The sequence below is a fragment of the Euwallacea similis genome, chromosome 15 (assembly GCF_039881205.1).
Source record: "Euwallacea similis isolate ESF13 chromosome 15, ESF131.1, whole genome shotgun sequence".
In the NCBI taxonomy this organism is placed as follows: domain Eukaryota; kingdom Metazoa; phylum Arthropoda; class Insecta; order Coleoptera; family Curculionidae; genus Euwallacea; species Euwallacea similis.
In genome coordinates, this window is record NC_089623.1 from 308,357 (window position 1) to 327,326 (window position 18,970).

The following is an 18,970-nucleotide window of genomic DNA, read 5'->3' on the forward strand; positions in this document are numbered from 1 at the left end:
TTCTTTCGGAAGTATTGTTCCTTGAAAGAAGAAAAGAAAGGTAAACCCAGGAATGATTTGAATTACTCCTTCATTTTTAGGCTTTATATTATTGCGGCGCGAAGTCGGTGCAGGTAAAGACATCACTGATGGTAGCACTCGATCGCAAAGCTGCAGAATTACTCCAATCAGTGTGAGTAGTGGAGCATAATAAGTTCCGTGCCCAAGTGAGAATAAGACATGAACCAGGCAAATCCCTACAAGAACTCACGGCAGATATAGATCTGGCATACTCTTCAGCCCTTGAGAACTAGTTGGTTGCCGAGGAATTCATGATGAAGATAGTGATGTGACGCATGCACTACATCTTGTAAGGCCAGTTAATATTAGCAAAGCACTGATTCTAATTCTCGAAAAAGAAGCGTCGCGACGGGTATCCAGTTCTCCTTCACATGCAAAAATAGCAACTTGAAATAACGACAAAGATATGTCTACAGCCAAATTATACAAAGTGATGAGAGATGTGGCAGATAATTTTCAAGCTTTAATAAAGAGAATACTATCAACATCCAGGCGGGGCACAAGATGTTTCAGTTCCGGCAAATTGGGACATATACAGGTATCACTAATTTGAGTGGAAACGTAGGGATTGTGCAAATGAGAGACGGACCGCATAAGATCTAATATGCCTCCGACAAAACCAACGAAATGGGTTACGAGGCTGACGTAGGCGGGGTCAGTCCGGTCGGCGTCTCCACTTCGATGTTTAGATTAATATCGATATCGCTGCCTTTGTGGCGATGGAAATTTGTAACCCTTTCAGAGCAAAAAGCACCAACGTAAATCAATGGAAAAAAATGTTTAATTCATCACTAGAACAGAATTCTGAAACAGTGAGAGATCTGGTAACACCAGACTGACTTCACCCACGCCAGCCGCTAGCCCCGCAAGCCACTTGGTTGATTTTGGTCGGAGGCACATTAAATCTCATGCGGGCCTTCTCCCTCTTGCACAATTCATATGTTCAAAAAATAAATTTTCCACTAAACTCTTACTGGATTATATATGGTTTAATCATACATCAACACATAACTCTGTTTCAGAAATGTATGTCAACATGATGAAATATACTGAAAAGTCTAGTTGAAACTGCCAAACTTTTTACTTGCACTGCCCTTGGTGGCATTTTCATGGTGTTTGAGTCATCTAGAATTACTATTTTAACGAAAGCAGATGCTGTAATAAAACCCTGAAGATTCTCACTGGATCAACATTGAGGAACACAGTTCTGTTACTTAATTTTTTTCAAACAATTATATATCGATTTTTAATGGCTATGCCACTGATGTACATTTCAAGACCAAAATACTCTCCTAAACAATTTTTCAAATGAAAGCATTGAATCACTTATCGATGGCCAATTTTTCCACGTTCACAAAACCTCTAAAAATGTTCACGAAAAACAGCTCCAAAAAAACACAAACTTTAGATTTTTTTTAAGGTTAGGTCTTTGTAATGTACGCAAATTTTTAACAATAAATCGCCATCTATATGTCAGGTCGGGTACTTCTGGGACTATTCTCGTATACTATATGGTGATACACACATAGTCAAACGTCGTCACCAATAATCCACATCACATGCGGACAAGTGTGACGTGGAATTTTGTTTTGTGCAAAACAATTTCGTTTAGCGTTTCTCGCATAACTGTAATTTTTCGAGAGGAATTTTAATGAGACAAATTAACGCTCATACCATAAAATATCTTCGCTTCTTGGCGTTTTATTGTTCCCGAAAGTCGTTATCTAAAACTGCCGCATTTTCGTGCTTTACAGCCTGACAGTAAAGCTGGCGTAATTAAATCTTTTTACTATCAACGTGGGACATGTCCAGGATTTAACGAAAATTAACAAAAGCATTCGTCTGTATTTCTGCTCCAGATAATGCTACTCTTAATTATATTAGAGAATGTGGAGCAAAGTGGGAAAATATCTCTGATGAGTATTTTAAGGTTAATTTTTCTGACTGTGTAAATCTCCCAAATTAGGTTCTCCTGAGACAAATTATTTTCTCTCGGCAGCCTGAAAATGAATTTTTTGGATTTCTGGGAAAAATATGAAACCCCAAACCTCGAACGTTCCATTCGTAGGAAATCAAGGAAGAACTGTCTTTATCGATCCTGAATAGAAATAATTTCAACTATTACTCCGAAAGACCTTTCTGCTGAAAGAAAGCAAATGTTGAATCTTCTCAAAACCTATACAAAATCAAATCCTAAATCCACTGATTTTTCCTGAAAACGCTGGTAATAAACCAAAATCCTTCTTATATTCATTAGTGGCGGGGATGAACGTCTTCCCTCGAGAAAATTAAAATTTCCACCCAGATAAAAATAAATCAGTTCTAAGCCGTTTTAATCTAAAAAGTTTGTCAAGCTCTGGCTAAGAAATGCGTGAATGAAAATGGGAACAAAAAGGGAAAGAGTATCGCTTTATTCCCAGATAACGTACAATGACGTTCAAAAGCTTTTAAAACTGGGGACGTTTATCCGACGAAAAAATAATTCCTCAGGGGCTGGAATTGTATTTAATTTTATTCCAATGGAATAACGAAATCCTAAGTGAATAAAGCGATCTTATAGGATTGATGGGAAGTGGGTTTGAGATCCTCGTTTTTGCAAAGAAGGAATTTAAAAACCGGTTTGAGTGCTTCAGTATCAATTCCCATATAAAAATATTTATCAATTTCAACTAATTAACGCAAAAAGCATTTTCCAATTTCAGCGATAACTTCGTTGTAATTATTTTTTACAATTTTCACTATCAAACAGTATTGTAGCTGCGTCCTCAAAGTAATATTGCAATGAAATTGTTAAATATCAAATTAAGTGTCCTATTTTTATGTTTGAATTTTTCAAATGGATTTCTGCAGCCCAATCTCTACTTGCAGTTCTTAAAGCGGAAATTCACAAATTTAATTGAGCAGGTGGTACCCAAAAATGAATGCTCAGTACAATTGAAAACGTGGATAAGTGATATATTTAAATTTGATAAAGAACATCTGTGGGCTTTGCAAAGTAAGTTTTGACGATAAAAATGTCTACGTAAAATTGTTTATATTCCTAATACAATAATTTAATTTTTGTGTTTCAATTTTTTTCCCAACTAGATTCTTCTTTTAATCCTGTTGATGCCATCTTTTCTTTTATGAATCAATTGGTTTTCCTCAGAAAAGTCTTGTTTTGTTATCGATTCCTCAAGTTCAAAAACACTGAAAGTTACTTTTTGACTAAGTATTTTAGCAACTAAAGTTAATGACGAATCAAATGATTTTAATTAAATAGCGATTAAAAGTTTCATCAATCGTTTGTACTATAAACAGTGCGTTCAAAGTATCGTATTAATTTAATGTGAATAAATGCTCTTTTGGAAGAAAAAAGGATGAATGCCCGAACGTTTTTTTCTAATTTAGATTGCATTAATGCACGTTGATATAAAATTATCTAAAATTTTCGATGCACTTATGCAGGGTGTTTCAGAACTATGGGATCAAACTTCTAGAGATTGTTCAGTACAACAATATAAGACATTTGGGTATAAAAATCCGTGTCCGCAAATGTCTCCCTAAGGCGATACGGCCTTACGATGCTTTAACACAGTTATGTACAGAAATGTGTTTTATCGAGTTTTAGTACGTTTTATTTTAATTTGTTTATACAAAATAACACTACAGAAATTGTCCAAAATGTCGTCCTTTAATTTGAATACCCCTGTTAAGTACTTTTTGCTAGATGTTTATTTTAGCCAAGACTGATAACAGAAGTTCTTGATCATTACTTCGACACATTTTTGGACATACCTGTCTCAAAACATCATAAGGCCGTGGCGCCTCAAGAAGACATTTGCGGGCACGGTTCTCATACTCAGATGACTTATTGTTGCACTGAACAATTCCTAGAAGTTTGATCCCATAGTTCTGAAACACCCTGTACTCGGAGGAAAATGACAAGAACCAAATGCTGTACGTTCGTGACACATTTTGATTCATAGGCATTGCTGCTTTATAATTAAATACCTGATTTTTGGTGTGGAACGAGTTGTGAATGAAATTCTAAACATTATAACATTTTACCCGAAGTTCCATTAATTCGAAATACCCTGAAAATAATAAGTCTACAGACCGGTCTAACCCTGCTGCTTGCATATTCATGATAAATTATTATTGATGAAATATGTGAAAACTGATTAATCAAACCCCCAGCATAATTTGCAGGGCTGGCTCAAATCGCGGGTACGGAAATACAAATGACCTGAATATAAGGGCCGTGCGAAGATTACATTTTACGGCTAAATGCCCTTAATTTCCTAACAATGAGAATTAATTTATTTTCTTTCTTGATACAGTGCTGGATGCGTCAGCTAAATTGCAGAGTGGACTTTTATCTGGTAATATCTGTAACTTTGGAGATTTTGATCAATGTTTAAAAGTGCAAAAGGATAAAGGAGAAATAGGGGTTATTCAAGGGCAATATTGTTCAGTTTCCATTACGAGATCTAAAAATTCCTCTAAAGATTTAGGACAACTTTTGGATTTTGCAAACGTAAGTTTTTTAGTTATAATTTCTTATAGAAAAATGTAGAGAAATGCGATGAATTTCTTTCCCTTCCAATAAAACGTTGAATAGTTGGAAGTTTGAAATTCTGTTAAGAAAGCTCATCCATAAGCAGTCGGCAACAGAACTTTCTGTCATGCTTGTCTTGTCTAGAAACTTTTCAAATTAAATATTTATATCCGTTCCTATTGTTTCTTTCTTAGCGATAAAACCGTAAGTTTAAAGAAAATTGCTTTTGTTGCGAAGACAACTGCAGAATTTCAATTAATTTTTTTCTACTGGTCTTAAGCCAACTAATTAATTATTAACAACTTTCGCACAGACTATTCCAGATATAATGAACATTCGAGAAGGAACTGAACTGAAAAAGATTCTGGGATTATTCAGAATAAATCACGGAATATGTCTGCCAAAATCCTGCAATGCAGAAAACATTCAAAAACTGTGGAATTACTTGGAGTATTCCTTAAGATTACCCCTCCATGTTTCCATAGATGACGACTTTTGCTCATATAAAGGAAAAGTTCCTTATGTATTTTCCTTCGACCAATATATCATGTAGGTAAGTTATAATGTAACTGAAGGAAACTATAGAAAATACTCATTTTTAGATGGGGATTTGGCCTATACTTCTGCTTCATTTGTATTGTAACCCTTTATGATGTGTACCTCAGTCAAAATTCAGGTAATTTTTACATAATGTAGATTTTATATAAGTGATAACTCTTTGTGCGTATTTCACTACTTTAAGAGGTAAAATACATTAAGTTTATTGCAAAAATCTAGATTACTCTTAAACTAATTTTTTGAAATCTTTCGGCACTAAGCATCTACATGATTTTGTTGCCATAGCAAAAGTATGAGGTACGGTTCCAATTAAAATCACTCGTGAGTTAAAAACTTACGTACTTAGCTAGATTTACCTTGATATCTTCTCTCTTGATATCTCTTGATTATAGCTTGATTCATTAAGTTCAATTTTTTCTCAGAATCTATCCTCCGTTATTCTTCAATAGCTTTTCTAGTTGTCTCTAACTTTGAGAAAAAATACGTGAGTTTTATTACCAAATTATTATATTAGTCATTGTAGAAACTCACCCAGGGTGTATCTAGACTAGATAATTTAATTTAGGTAGTTCAATGTCCCTTGAGAACTCTATTATACTTAATCATTTTTATGAATGATTATTTATTCAGATTATCCTGTAATCTTTAAATGTTAAAATATGTAGAATTCGATGGAAACTCATTAGTGATATCAGTTACGAACTTCGAATATTAAAGTCTTGCACGTGTCGTTCTTGATGAGAGTTCCGACTCCCTTTTAGTATCCCTCGGGTATACTGTAACTGATTTTTTATTTCTCTGCAATATGTTGACAAAGTAATATAATAATTTTATTGCCGTGGAAAATTTGTGACAACAGTTTCTACCTCCGATCAATAGCGAGTTAAAAAGCCTACCTAAGTTGATATAAATAGAGGGTTCCATTACTCTTAGGACTTCACTAATATTAGTTACGTCTATCTATATGTACAGATTCACTTTAGATTTTTTCCGCATTATTTGGAAGTTCAAATGTTCTAGAAATTTATTTTTTTGAACATTTTGTAATCTAACTTTGAAAATATAGATATTTTAAAATTGACATAAAGGATGAATCTTAAAGAGATTTGACATGACAATTTTACTCACTTTGGGACAAACAATAAAAATTTTCCATATTTGGGCAATCGTCCTATATAACAACATTTTTACCAAAAAAAAAACACTATGAAAAGATTAAATCATAAGGCCCAAAATGAAAGAAACTGGGGCATTTTCTATCCACAATAAACAATTAAATAACATATGTTTGGACCGTTAATCCATATCTCATCCATCATCCATTGCTGGTTTTTGAAAATTTTCAATAAAATGTACGTTCGACGTCAGTGTCTTATCGGATCCTGCTGAAATAAAAATTCAAAAATGAAATTTTCATAAACAAACCCGACAAATTTCGTATTATAATCAAATAAAAGACCTCTCGAGCTAAAGCTCTCGTGGCCTTTTCAGATTTGAAACGAAAATTAATCTTGTGAAAAATTTTTAAATTCATTTTTTCGTTTGATCTCGACAGTTTTTCCATAAGAGAACTCCACATCGGTATATTTCTGTTCAAAAAATAGATCATTTTGTGAGTCTAATTTGAAGAAATAATTGACCAGTGTGATATATATGTTTTATTTGCCAGTAAATATTTATGAAGAAGAAAAGAAGGTGAAGCCAAGTGAAAGAGAGTGGGATGAAAGAAAGTCTGTTTCCTACGTAATTTTTTGAATAGCCTGTGATAATAAAGAACAAATTAAAGAGATTTGATCCTCATTTATAAATCCATCAAATTATGAACCCAGTCACAGCACCATACAAGTGAAGTTAATGAAGAGAAAAAGAAAAAATACTAGGGCAAGAAGGTAAATACTGCAATTGCATGTCCTCAATTGAATGCAATCAATTTTTACAATTGACTATTTAAAGTGAAACTATTTTCAGAGGAAAGACGGATAGTTGATCCGCTAGAAAAAAGTTACAGATTCAACTTAGCAAAAAAGTCAATTGAAATAAGATTTTAGATTTGATCAACTACTATACTACAACAAAGAATAAGGCACAGAAGAATTATAAAAAGCGGCTCAAAATGTTCTATATTTTTTAATTACTTATTAAAATACAAAATGGCTTAAAACTCAAAAAAATTGACGTAAAAATGATAAACAGGTTTTCAAAAGAATTCCCAAAGTAAAGAATTATAATTAAATATTATGCCGTGCACTCTGCAGAACGGCGCAGCTAAGCGAATGAACCAAATGTTATTGGACAGGGTACACATTAAGTTTACTGAAATATATTTACCAACCAAGGCAGTAAAAGGGAGAGGAAATACTATATTTAGCTTAATATATCTCCGACTTCAGTCACAGAAGATATTACACTTTCTCTTAGACGATACGAACAGAATGACATAACAAAGTTAAGAATATTTGAAAGACGTAATAACATGTTAGAGGCAGAAAGAATTTAGAGAAGAGGACAGAGATAGGCATATTTGTTAGACATTCACGAGGGGGCCACAAAATATGAAACATTTATATAGAGAAAATTGACTGAAACTGAAGCTGACTACAATCAAATCAAAAGAAACATAATTCCAAACAACAGAAGTAATACATCAAAAAAACAGTGCCAATAATATACGAGTAGTGCCAAGGAATCCAAAGATGACAATAAAAGAAATAATAGAGAGGGGACCCAGGAATAACATAATAGAGAAAATTCTGAAGTAGGATATTCAAATTAAGTTGACGGTTATTCTATAAAAAGGGTGTTAGATAGAGGAAAAAAGTCCAAAGACCCCAACATCTTGATGAGTATAAGATTTAGGTAGCATACCTAGCATTTTCGCATTACAGAAAAAGATCTATAGAGTTGATTTCTTCGCACTCGTATGTACAATTAGGATATTATTAGCGTTGTCATTAAAAAATAACTGGGCCAGGTCAAAACACGAGTTGTGTCTATATTTTGGCAAGAATGTTGATATACAGGGACGATACTTTGGCAACTGGAAGTGAGAAGAAAGCTAAAGAGATAGCAGAATTATTGAAATTATACTGCCATGCCAAGGATTTGGAGAAAGTCAAAAATATCTTGGTAAGAGTATTTATCACAACAGAAAACAATTTAAGAGTCAATAGACTGTATTTATAGAGGGTGTTTTCAAAAATGTGCGCAATATCTCGGAAATAAAAAGATTGTATTTATGCTTATAAATTATTTTTCAAAAACTTACTCTTGTGGAAATGCAGCTCTTCAAGATTTAATATCAAAAATGGTATTTTCTAAATAATTTTCTTTTTAGTTGATAAAATTTAATGAATTTATTTCGAGATAATAAAGTTATTTTTAACAATTTTAACACAAAATTTTGTTTATTTTGGTATCTAGGTGGCAGAGTAAAAAATAATGCAAAATTCCATTACTTAAGAGATAAAGAAGCTGAGGGTAGCCTCCCCTCCGCTTCCCTGAAGATGTAGAAAGAAGCGTTAGGCCTTATCTTATCAACCTTGTTACAATACATGAGTGACCCAAAATTCATTAAATTTCATCAATTGGAAGAAAAGCTATTTGGAAAATACAATTTTCGCTATCAAATTCTGAAGAGTTGTATTTCTGTATGGGTAAGTTTTTAGAAAACAATTTATAATACAATCTTTTGATAAGAACTTTTCATTTCCGGGATTTTGCCCATATTTTTGGAAACACCCTGTAGGAAAGCCGTTAACGTGGTTCAACGTGAGTGATTATAATGGAAACCTTTTCGAATCAAGAAACGAATTCGAGTCCATATAGGCAAATTTATTCGATGGATTGCTATACCTGTCAATAACCTTAAGACCAGTTTTAGCGGTTTCTACTTGAGCAGATAGCAGGACTCGACAACCAGCCAAAAGAATAATTCGTTATTTGCAGAATAGCGGAAAACCAATGGACAGGAAATATTGTCCTAATTATTTTTCACATAAGGTATATCCAGAAATTATATTTCGACATATACAGACACGGACGAAAACGATAGAAAGACCATCGGAAAATATATGGTCTTCACATATAGATGTTCAATCTCACATTCATAAGACAATCAGAACTGTGTAGTTTTGTCAACTGCAAAAGTAGCAAAAATTTCTCGCAAATCTCAAAGAATGCCAACAAATCACTTTTACAACTGAAAATCCTGAGACAACAAATTGTGTCGTGATCAACAAACTGAAAGATCAACCAAATATTCTTATATCTGAATTTTTTTGAATTTCAAAATCGCTACTTTTGAATCCTCTTTTATCCTACACTTTTTGAGATGTTAGAGTCACATTGTTGCTTTTAACAGTAAATTTCTACAAAACTTAACCGGAAAACACGCTCTTCCTAGTGAATAAATTTACGATTTTATTAAGCAAAATATACGGTTGTACTCCAATTTGTTGAGGATTTGTCTCAGAGATTTCGTAAATGTATATGAATTTTCACATAATTTTCAGGATGAACTTTTCAGGGTATGGCTTGAAAATATGCTCTTCTAGGGAACATATTTGCAATTTGAGCAATTTTCCTATATTAATCCTCGTTATTGCCATATTTATTCTAGAATGAAGCTTGCTTTCTCGTGCGGTGGATCATGCCAGAATCAATAATAGTTCATTTGACGTTCTAAAGAATTTTTCCTCATTTCAATAAATAAGCGATTATTTTAAATCCAATTTGCTGAAAGTTTTGCGAATAATCTCCTATCTAAATCCATAATAATTCCAGAAATTCCTTCCACTTTATGGCACAATAATATTTCTACTTAGCCTCGTAAAATAAAACTCACTTTTACGGTTCTAGCTGCAAACAAAAGCTTTATAGAAGAGACGCTTTGCTCATTTTCTCTTGCAAAAAACATCTCAAAACTGCTGAAATCCCCATATGGAGATATTACATGTTTGAGAGGGCTGAAAACCATAACATTGTTCTGGATTATATTTGGACATTTGTATACTATTACATTCTTGATTGGCACTACCAATATGATTAATCATTTTGAGGTAAGATAAGCGGTAAGAATAACTTAAAACTTACTTTGTTAGTCACCAGTGGAGGAAAAGTTGGTCTGCTCAAATAGTCCTGATGGCTCCTTATGGAGTGGATACATTCTTCGCTATTAGTGGCCTTTTGCTCGCCTATAAATACATGGAATTTGGACATTTGTTGCCACGTAGCAAAGTTTTTACGTACATTGTGTTCTTTTTAGGAAGAGCGTTTAGGTGAAATTTAAAATTTTCATGTAATGATTAATTAAGCCTGGAAGTTTCTAGATTGTGGCCAGGTCTAATAGCAATAATTCTCTTGAAACTCAGCGTTCTCAAATATATGAATGAAGGCCCATTTTGGCCTGTTATAATGTATAAAGCGTCACTGCCCTGCAGATTTACCGGCTGGATTACGGCAATTTTTGGTACTAATATGATTAAATTACAACATCAGGTAATTATACATATTAGTTAATTATCAAAATTCTTCTATAAAATTTTTTAAGTGCTTTGAAGAAAGCTGGTATCTAGCAATTGATGGGCAGTTATGGTGTCTAGCTCCCTTTATACTTCATTTTTTGGGCAAATACTCAAAAAAGGCAATTGTAGGACTGCTAGTTTTATGTGGAATATCTATGATTTACACCTACTATGTAACTGTAATAAATCAAGAGAAATGGAGTCCATCAGAGTGGGTTAAATTGTTAAATTTACATTTCTTTACCGGAAAACTTTAATAACTGCATTATAGTGGGGTGGATTCCTACCATGAACTTCTATATCAGTCGACATTTGTACGCATGCCGGTCTGGATTTTCGGGATCATCACTGGGAATTTGCTGTATAAATATCCAAAAATAAAATTCCGCAACGTGAGTTCTGAAAAGAAGAATCTGAATTTATTGAACTTTTTTTAAGGTTGCAGCTTCACTTATGTGGATTGCTGTAACAATAATGTTCGTAGGAGTGGCAAAATGGCATAATTCATTGAATATTCATCCATATGATGCACATCAAGCAGGTCTGTTCAATGCGTTTTCCAGACCAATTTGGGGTATAGCAGTTTGCTTCGTAATCATATTGTGTGTTAATGAATATGGAGGTAAGTTTCTGTGATAAAATATGTGCAAAGAATCCTTAAGAAACTAGAAAGAGTATACCTCAATAAATGAAAGCATTCACTCGAGATATATCTGCAGATTGTTCCTGATTTTTTATTTACTGATCTGTTCTTACATCAACTCACGTATCGATGAGATTACCTTCGTTCCTCTGCTTTTTGCTACAAGTATACACAGCCAAACTTATGTGAAATCACTTAGTAACTACGAGAAAACAGTATTACACTTGAAAATAATTATTTCAAGATAAAAAGTAGTTTATCCAAAAACGTTTTATTATAGAAGAAAAATATTTAAAAAAATTCTAAAATTAAAAAAGAAACAAAAAATGTAAATTTCTGGGTGATTCCATATAAATTTGGTTGTGTGTATATAAGGCAAAGACAATCATATTACAATGTCATTCGTAGATCAGAAAGAGGCCACACAATGATATTAATCTCGACATAAGTCATTAGAAATAAAGAGATCATCTTCTTACTCATTCCTTCAGTCTTTTCCATATAAAAATAATTCTAATTTTTAGTAATTTTCCAGGGATTGTAAACTATATATTATCCCTGGAAATCCATCAATTTATAGTAAAAATGGCCTACAGTGTGTTCTTAGTACAAACGTCCGTAATCATATTACTTCATGGAGGCAAAAGAAGTTCATCTCCGCATAGCTCATTCATAACCGTAAGTACGAAAGGAACATTATCCTTCAATTCCCGGAGGGTTTGACTATATTATTGATTTTGCAACGTATTTCCAGATGCAACACTATTTAGTAGCTCTTCCCTTCATACTCTTGACGTCATTAGCATGGTGTTTGGCTTTCGAATCACCTTATCTGAATATTATGAAGTTAATACTGAAAAAATATATCAATGGTAAGTCGTGTGCTCGTATAGTCGAGCAATTAACTGAAATTATTAATGTTTAGATTACAAGCCAGCAATAAAGTATCCTGATAAAGCTTTCAAGACTGCAATTTCTGCGAAAATTCGTGGGATAAATAGGAAGTTGAAGTAATTTCTCCTGAGCAATCCTGCTCGAAGTCAGTTATTGCCAAATAAAACCATCTTATAGTTTATAAACCTCGTTATTACTCTAAAGCAGCTTAAAATTCAAGAAAATGTTTGGGTAACTTACAGTTTGTACACGATTTCATAAATATAAAAATTATCCAAGGCTTATTAAATTTACAGCAATAATAACTACGCTAAGTTAGTTATCGATAATACTAAAACTGACATTTTTCATATAAATCTTAATGATAATATTCTGGAAACCAGGCTTTAGCGTAAAATTAATAAGCTACTAAAAATAAGCAAAATATGGCAGTTAAATTTGTAATAGTTTCCGATAGAGATTCTCTAGATATTTCAGTGATGGAAACTATTACTGCATACAAAGACATCCGAGATATGGCAGTGATCTGAAGTTCCACAACAGCAGAATAAATATCGAATCGTGCACTAATTTCTACTATATTTATATTAACGTGAATATATTATTTTATTAATAAATTACCTACTCTTGCAAAATTTGAAACTTACTACTCAGTAACCACAAGTCGCACTCTCAAAGTCAAAGGTTTACCATAATCGTTCCCATCCCCTGCAGCAGTGTCATTCTCATGTTCTGTCACCTTTCCATGGATAATCAAGTTGAATTGACCAGGTTTTTTTAATCGTCTTTTGAAATGAAGAGCCCAGACTCCGTGCTTGTTGATTAGTTCCAGTTTGTTGTGCTCATTTCCTTTTATTATGGTGTAAGTCATGGGTTTCTGGAACAAAAGGTTTTTATGAGGAACCAAAGGATAATTCGCAGATAGCAGTGATAAACAAAAAATAATTTGATAATGGAAACATATCAGCAAAATCAAAACTCATTTTATGCTTGTCAGAAGTCAAGTCAGAGGACTATCTACATAGCTTTGAACAACTGTTGAACATTCTTGAAAGTACTGTTTCGCGATATTTTTCAGAATACCGTTTGCGAGGAAAATACTGTGAAACGTGAAACGTATTTTTCCAAATTGTAAGCGCTACGCTACTTAGTGTTGGCAAAGAAAATCGCCCATTTGAAGAGAGAAATAAAATTCTTTTGGAATAAAAAAAGTACGATTTACTCCTGGCTAATACCATATACTCTCCCACGATTTTTTTCCTTAAAGCTGAAAAGAGCTATGCCGCCAGTGTTTTTTAACAGTTGTCAATTTTAAGAGAGAAAGAAAAGATTTCCAATTCCAAAATCCTTTACAATTAGTGTTGTATGTTGCATTAAAATCGATAAGTGTTTTTGAAAATCACTGTATTTACTAACGTACTGTTTCACAATTTGGGTACTCCCAATCTGAGAAGTGCTATCTGAGTTTTACTGAAAGCAGTTGTTAATTCAAAGAAATAAAGAAAGTTTTTGAATCTAATAACTTATAAAATCAGTGGTGTAGATATCCTTTAAGAACACTTAAATATTCAAAAGGTCCTTATTAATATACCGTTTCATGATTTTTTTTGTCGCAAACTAGAAGGCGCTACAAGCTTAAATTTTTTGTAAATCAGTCGTCAATTTTAACAAGTTAAAAAGATCTTTTCGACTATAATACGTTATAAAATCATTATCGTAGATTATCATTAAGAGCAGAATCTCTGCTTATAGGTATACCGCTTTGCGGCATTTTCCCGTAAACTGACAAGCACCATGCCCTACATCACCGATGTTTTGTAAGGGAAGGCACCAATTTTAGCAGCGAAAGACGGTCGCCTCAGCTTTTACTCCTTTATAAAATCAGTGACATAGCTAGTCTTTAAGAATAGAAAACATTATTGAAAATCGTTGCATTAATGGGTATACTGTTTCACATTTTGTTCATCACAGATTTGAAAGTGCTATACCCGCAGACTAAATTTAAAATTTCAACATAAAATGTGGACATCGCCTTGGTTTTTAAATCTTATAAAAACAGTCGCGTAGATTGTCTTTAACGAAAATTTCCTTTTTTACATACGTGCTGCTTCACGGTTTTATATCGGGCAATCTGAGAAACTCAACGGATCTGATTTTTTGTAAAAGGGAATATAGTGTTTTTGGCTCAGTATCAGAAAAAGTAGAATTTTTGAAGAGCCAGTGATTTTCAAAAGTTTTAAAACAAATATACCTATATCACTATATATTTTTTTATGGTTTTAGTGCTCACAAGCCAGTGAAAACCAATATGTTGGGTAAAATTCTCAGACGTGACTAAATTTTTCGTGAAACGAAAGCTACTACGTCTTTAGTTCTTGCAAATGGAGGATGGCCAAAGAAGATAAATGATGTTTCTGACTATCGAACTACGAAGTAAAAAAGACTAATAGTCTTGCAATAGTAACCAAAAATGTTCACTTCAAAAAGCCTTAAAATTAGTGTCAATATGTGAATTTTGGAGGAATCAGAGTTACTTTCACTCTTTTGGCTATAATTTAGGGCTCCAATTTCGTAACAACACACACTGCGAAAATGCTTCAGTTTGAGAAAGGCAGTATTTCTCCAATAACACCAGCACCATTTATAATGCTGGAAAAGAAAGCTATCAGGCCTTCTCGAGGAGGACGAGAACAGCGAAAGTAATTCTTCTCTCAAAAAATGTGCCATCAAAGGTAGGAAATATGGCTTCTGGAAAGGCCAAATAATTATAAAATATAGTTAGTAATTTTACTGAAGAGTTGAAGCTATTCGGTAAATAAAAACAACAGAAATAGTTTCTAAATAATACGCAGTGCAGGTAAGTTATTCAGCAGTATCGAAATATCGGAACCTGCCAATTCAATTCATAAAAAGCTTGAAAAATGGAAAACAACGAAAGAGAGTTTCTCAGGAAATTCCAGGCAAATGTAAGTAAAATTTCTTCTAAACGTTTGCTCTATAAAGTCAACTAGAGAACGTCTATTTGGGGTCAATTTAAAAAAAAAGAAAAAATACAGACAACGGAGAGCCATTTGGACTTTTTGAGTAATATGAAAAATTTCGAGAAATTCGAAGTTAAAAGCAGTGCGAATTTCCATTAAATGGACGTAAAAATATCACAAGACTGCAATATTATATAAAACGATCAAAGCCGTGAATTTTCTAATGAAATGGAATGATTATCAATTCTTCACATTTATTATTTGTATCAGCCTTAGGATTGAATCGTGAAGTTCATTGAACTTATACAGGCACATTTCTTGATAATAATATAAGGTAACTTGTCAGAATAATTATTATTATTACTAACAGAGATAAGTGAGTTAGGAGTTGTCTAACTAAATACAACTAGACTTCAAGAACATCCGATTGTTATTGATGTAATTAGATATATACTAAATGAATTATTCTGTCCAGTCTTTATTGATTGTCAGTAATTAAAACGGAAATGCTAGACCAAAGGGCCACCTCGGGATATGAGCACAACTGCTTCATTATTTTCTGTTATAACTTTATAACAGAAACAGACACTCTCTATCATAACAGAGTCTAACAATATAACGACTAAATTGATAGACGTACCTTAACCGCAGGCTGTATTTTCAATATCCTGATTTTGTGCCTCGTTTGCGACAAAGAGATTTTCAAGTCGACCTCTTCGCCGTGATAGTGTCTGCGCGTCCTTCTCCTCGATCCCTGCTTCCCTTTGAATAAAGAGGCACCGGTATCATTGCGGAGAGATCTGCCGCCCTGGTGTCTCGAATCACGTCTATGTCTGCCATTAACCTGAAACAAAATTGATAGATAATTGAGAAAGAAGGCAAAAATACCCTCAAAGTCTTAACAGTGCAAACAAAGCGCCATTCCTAGCTCCAATAACGTCGGCCCTTCATGCCGCAGAATCAAATTATTTGACCATTTGGAACATTTGCAAGTGTCAAGTGGTCAGTCAAGGATTACCCTTAATGCCATCTGGAGGACCCGAACGTGCTGTTTTTATTGCTTTCAGTTTGCCATCAATCAGGTTTCGAAATTAGTCGGGTCCATTGGAATCACGGCTTTAGCCCCACGCTGACACTCGGGTTATCTCTAAACGTTTTTGTCTATAAAATTCCGGATTGGCAGAAAACGTTTAACGTTGGGGAAACGTCAGTTGTTAAATCGAACAAGAGAGCTATTGGTTAGTCTTATTTGACTGGATGACCTCGTTCAAAGTTCCATTTCTTTACTGAAATTCATTTATCTTTTCAAGGAGCCAAGTAAAAAAAACTTGACGTACAATGGGTCAACTCTACAATACGCAAACACAGTTTCAAAGCGTTCGCAGCCTAACTTGACTCTGAAAATTAACAAATTGAAAAAATAATATGTTGTGGAAAGAACAATTTAAATCTACAGAAAACGAATCACAAAATGGAAAAGAAAAGAAAAAAAAAGAAAAAGAAAAAGAAAGGAAAAAATCTAACATAATTCAGAATTATATAACATGAAAATAAAAAAATATAAAAAAGTTCATATTTCTAATTATTAAAAATTTCGAGAAGATTAACTAAAAACAGAAATGATTATTAAGTTATTAAAATATAAATAAATAGAGGACAGATCACATTACTGAGAGAAACGGAATTTACACATAAAACAATTGAGTGGACTTACAGGTACAGAAAAATTTCGAATTTAAAAAAATACGTGTAGAATTTTAAACCAGACGAGGGTTTTAAAAATCGCAAAAATAACATCAAAACAATTATTACATTTAATAGAAAAATGAGTGTTAGTAGTTATAATACAGCTTTTAATGTCGCCGGAATTCAAGAGCTTCCAAGTGTTTTTATCTAAAAATTGGGATAAAACCCTCAACAGAGTTAAGAAAAAAGTAAAGAAGCTTGACCTACAATATCTCCACGAATGCAAAAGTAATTCAAAATTATTCACACCCCAACGTCGATTTCTCCGATCCGGAATCACCCCATCCATACTTATCTGGAAATTAAATATTAAAGGTTCAATCAGAGTGATTGTTAACCCGGAAAGCAGAAGAGCCCTTCAGACGACTTTGGCAGCAAAAAGGGCAGACAAAAAGTAGTGCAGAGAGCTCCTGTTTAATGTTTAACGTTGTTTTGTCTTGGGCTTAGGATTAAGTCCGGAGTAAGTTCATTTAAACATTTATTTTCAAAGCCGGTGTTGCAAAAATGGTTGATAAAAAGGGTTTTTTCGTGGATTGAGGCCTGAATTTTAAGTAGTTGTCTGGTCTGCTAAGTGTGTTTGTATTATAATTTAGTAGGAGTTTTCACACTATGCTTTGGTATATTAGTGACTGAGAACCTATATTAAACATAAAGAAAAAGGCTATAGACCCTTTGGTTTTTTTCCCTTGTGACAAAAACAATTACATCTATACATATATAATCATTCATAAAATGTAAATTAACGAAACGAAAAATAATACATTTGAAAATGCTCCAATAGAGTGGTTGAAGGGAAAAGGAACGAGATTGAATTGTTTGTCTTTTAGGATAAAGAGGGTTCAAAATGAGCCAGTTCTGACGATTGTCTTTGCCTCTTTCCTGAAGTTGTTGCAATCTTTCGGTTATTTATTTTGCAGTTGTTCATTCAGTTGGTATGTTAGTATAGTAATTGTTTGGGCATCTTATCTTTGTAATTAGTCTTTGTGCAATGTGTTTTGTAATTGGTATGTATAGTTTAGATTTTTTCCATTACATTTGCCCTCAATATGTCTCCATAGTTTAACAATGGTCTGCAAATGGACTTGTATAATTTTGTCACAGTTTTTGTACCGACCTTTTTATTTTTGTACATCAGTAATCGAAAAAAATATATTCATTAAAAATTCATTTTAATGTAAAATTCAAGTTAAGCTGTTCGCAACGTATGGGCGAAAATTCAGATCAAACGAGGTATAGCCGTAAGGAAATTACTTGATTTTGGTAATTTATATAATTATATAATTATAAAAATATAAAATCATTATTATAATACTTACATTTTGCATTTCTTACACAATAGTAGTAAGTAGTGTTAAACAAAAAGGCTAGTTAATATTAATTTGTCCCTGGTTTATTTATATTTATAACAACCATGACGAAATTTACGATTCTCAAAGGAACTTTCCACAACTTTTCTCTTCAACTCCAAGGAGTAGTTGAAGAGCATATTCAAGGTTTAAATAAAAATAAACCATCGTATGATGATTTTTTTTCCAAAATTAGAAGTCCATGAATATACCTTGCTTAATAAAAAATAATACAAAGACACTAATACTGTTATTTATAATGGATCTGAGAGGTACTTTAATTCTTAAAAATGCATAGAGAATATAGCAACTTGTTGTAACAGGTGGAAAAGGAAGCAATCTATCATCTCAAAGGCTGGCATTTGAAACTGTAATGTCCAGAAGATACTTTCCTTGAAATTCCGATTTATTTTGCATCTGGCTGGTTAAAAGAGTACTTTATTCATTGTCCTGATAATATTTATCGACTTTTTTCATATAGGCCAAAAAGAAAACTGGTAAGGCAATAAAATTTTATCAAGTTTTTACCATTTTGGTAACCTTACCCTGACCCCCTTTGTTTTATCCATTTAGTAATATCTATTTTCATATTTCGTACATGCTTAACGAATTTCAGTTTTTTGTCGATTGTTCCTCTTAAGTATTTTATACAATTTTTTGCCTTAGTCCTGTAACCGTCT

The 18,970-nt window shown here is 33.0% G+C and overlaps 2 protein-coding genes across 2 annotated transcripts in view; one reads left to right on the forward strand and one right to left on the reverse strand.

Annotated features, from left to right (window-relative positions):
- Window positions 1–2,822: 2,822 nt before the first annotated feature.
- On the forward strand, window positions 2,823–12,859 carry LOC136413874 (nose resistant to fluoxetine protein 6-like). The gene is made up of 13 exons (XM_066397626.1): window positions 2,823–3,055; window positions 4,383–4,579; window positions 4,914–5,149; window positions 5,203–5,276; window positions 10,016–10,215; window positions 10,265–10,434; window positions 10,486–10,654; window positions 10,707–10,891; window positions 10,952–11,072; window positions 11,119–11,302; window positions 11,859–12,001; window positions 12,078–12,195; window positions 12,249–12,859. The coding sequence occupies exons 1-13, from the start codon at window positions 2,842–2,844 to the stop codon at window positions 12,335–12,337; spliced, it is 2,100 nt and encodes a 699-aa protein (XP_066253723.1). The 5' UTR covers window positions 2,823–2,841; the 3' UTR covers window positions 12,338–12,859.
- Window positions 12,389–18,970, reverse strand: part of LOC136413898 (fibrillin-2-like) — a 51,500-nt gene continuing 44,918 nt past the window's right edge. Inside the window, exons 44-45 of the mRNA XM_066397659.1 lie at window positions 15,839–16,042; window positions 12,389–13,094 (exon numbers count right to left, since the gene is read on the reverse strand). Of these exons, the coding sequence (XP_066253756.1) occupies window positions 12,864–13,094; window positions 15,839–16,042 (435 nt within the window). The 3' untranslated portion in view covers window positions 12,389–12,863. The remainder of the gene's footprint in view (window positions 13,095–15,838; window positions 16,043–18,970) is intronic.

Coding starts and splice junctions, on each gene's coding strand:
- LOC136413874 (XM_066397626.1), top strand. CDS start 2,842: ATGAAATTGTTAAATATCAAATTAAGTGTCCTATTTTTATGTTTGAAT. Junction 10,892..10,951: donor GAGAAATGGAGTCCATCAGA/GTGGGTTAAATT, acceptor ACTGCATTATAG/TGGGGTGGATTCCTACCATG. Junction 12,196..12,248: donor ACTGAAAAAATATATCAATG/GTAAGTCGTGTG, acceptor ATTAATGTTTAG/ATTACAAGCCAGCAATAAAG.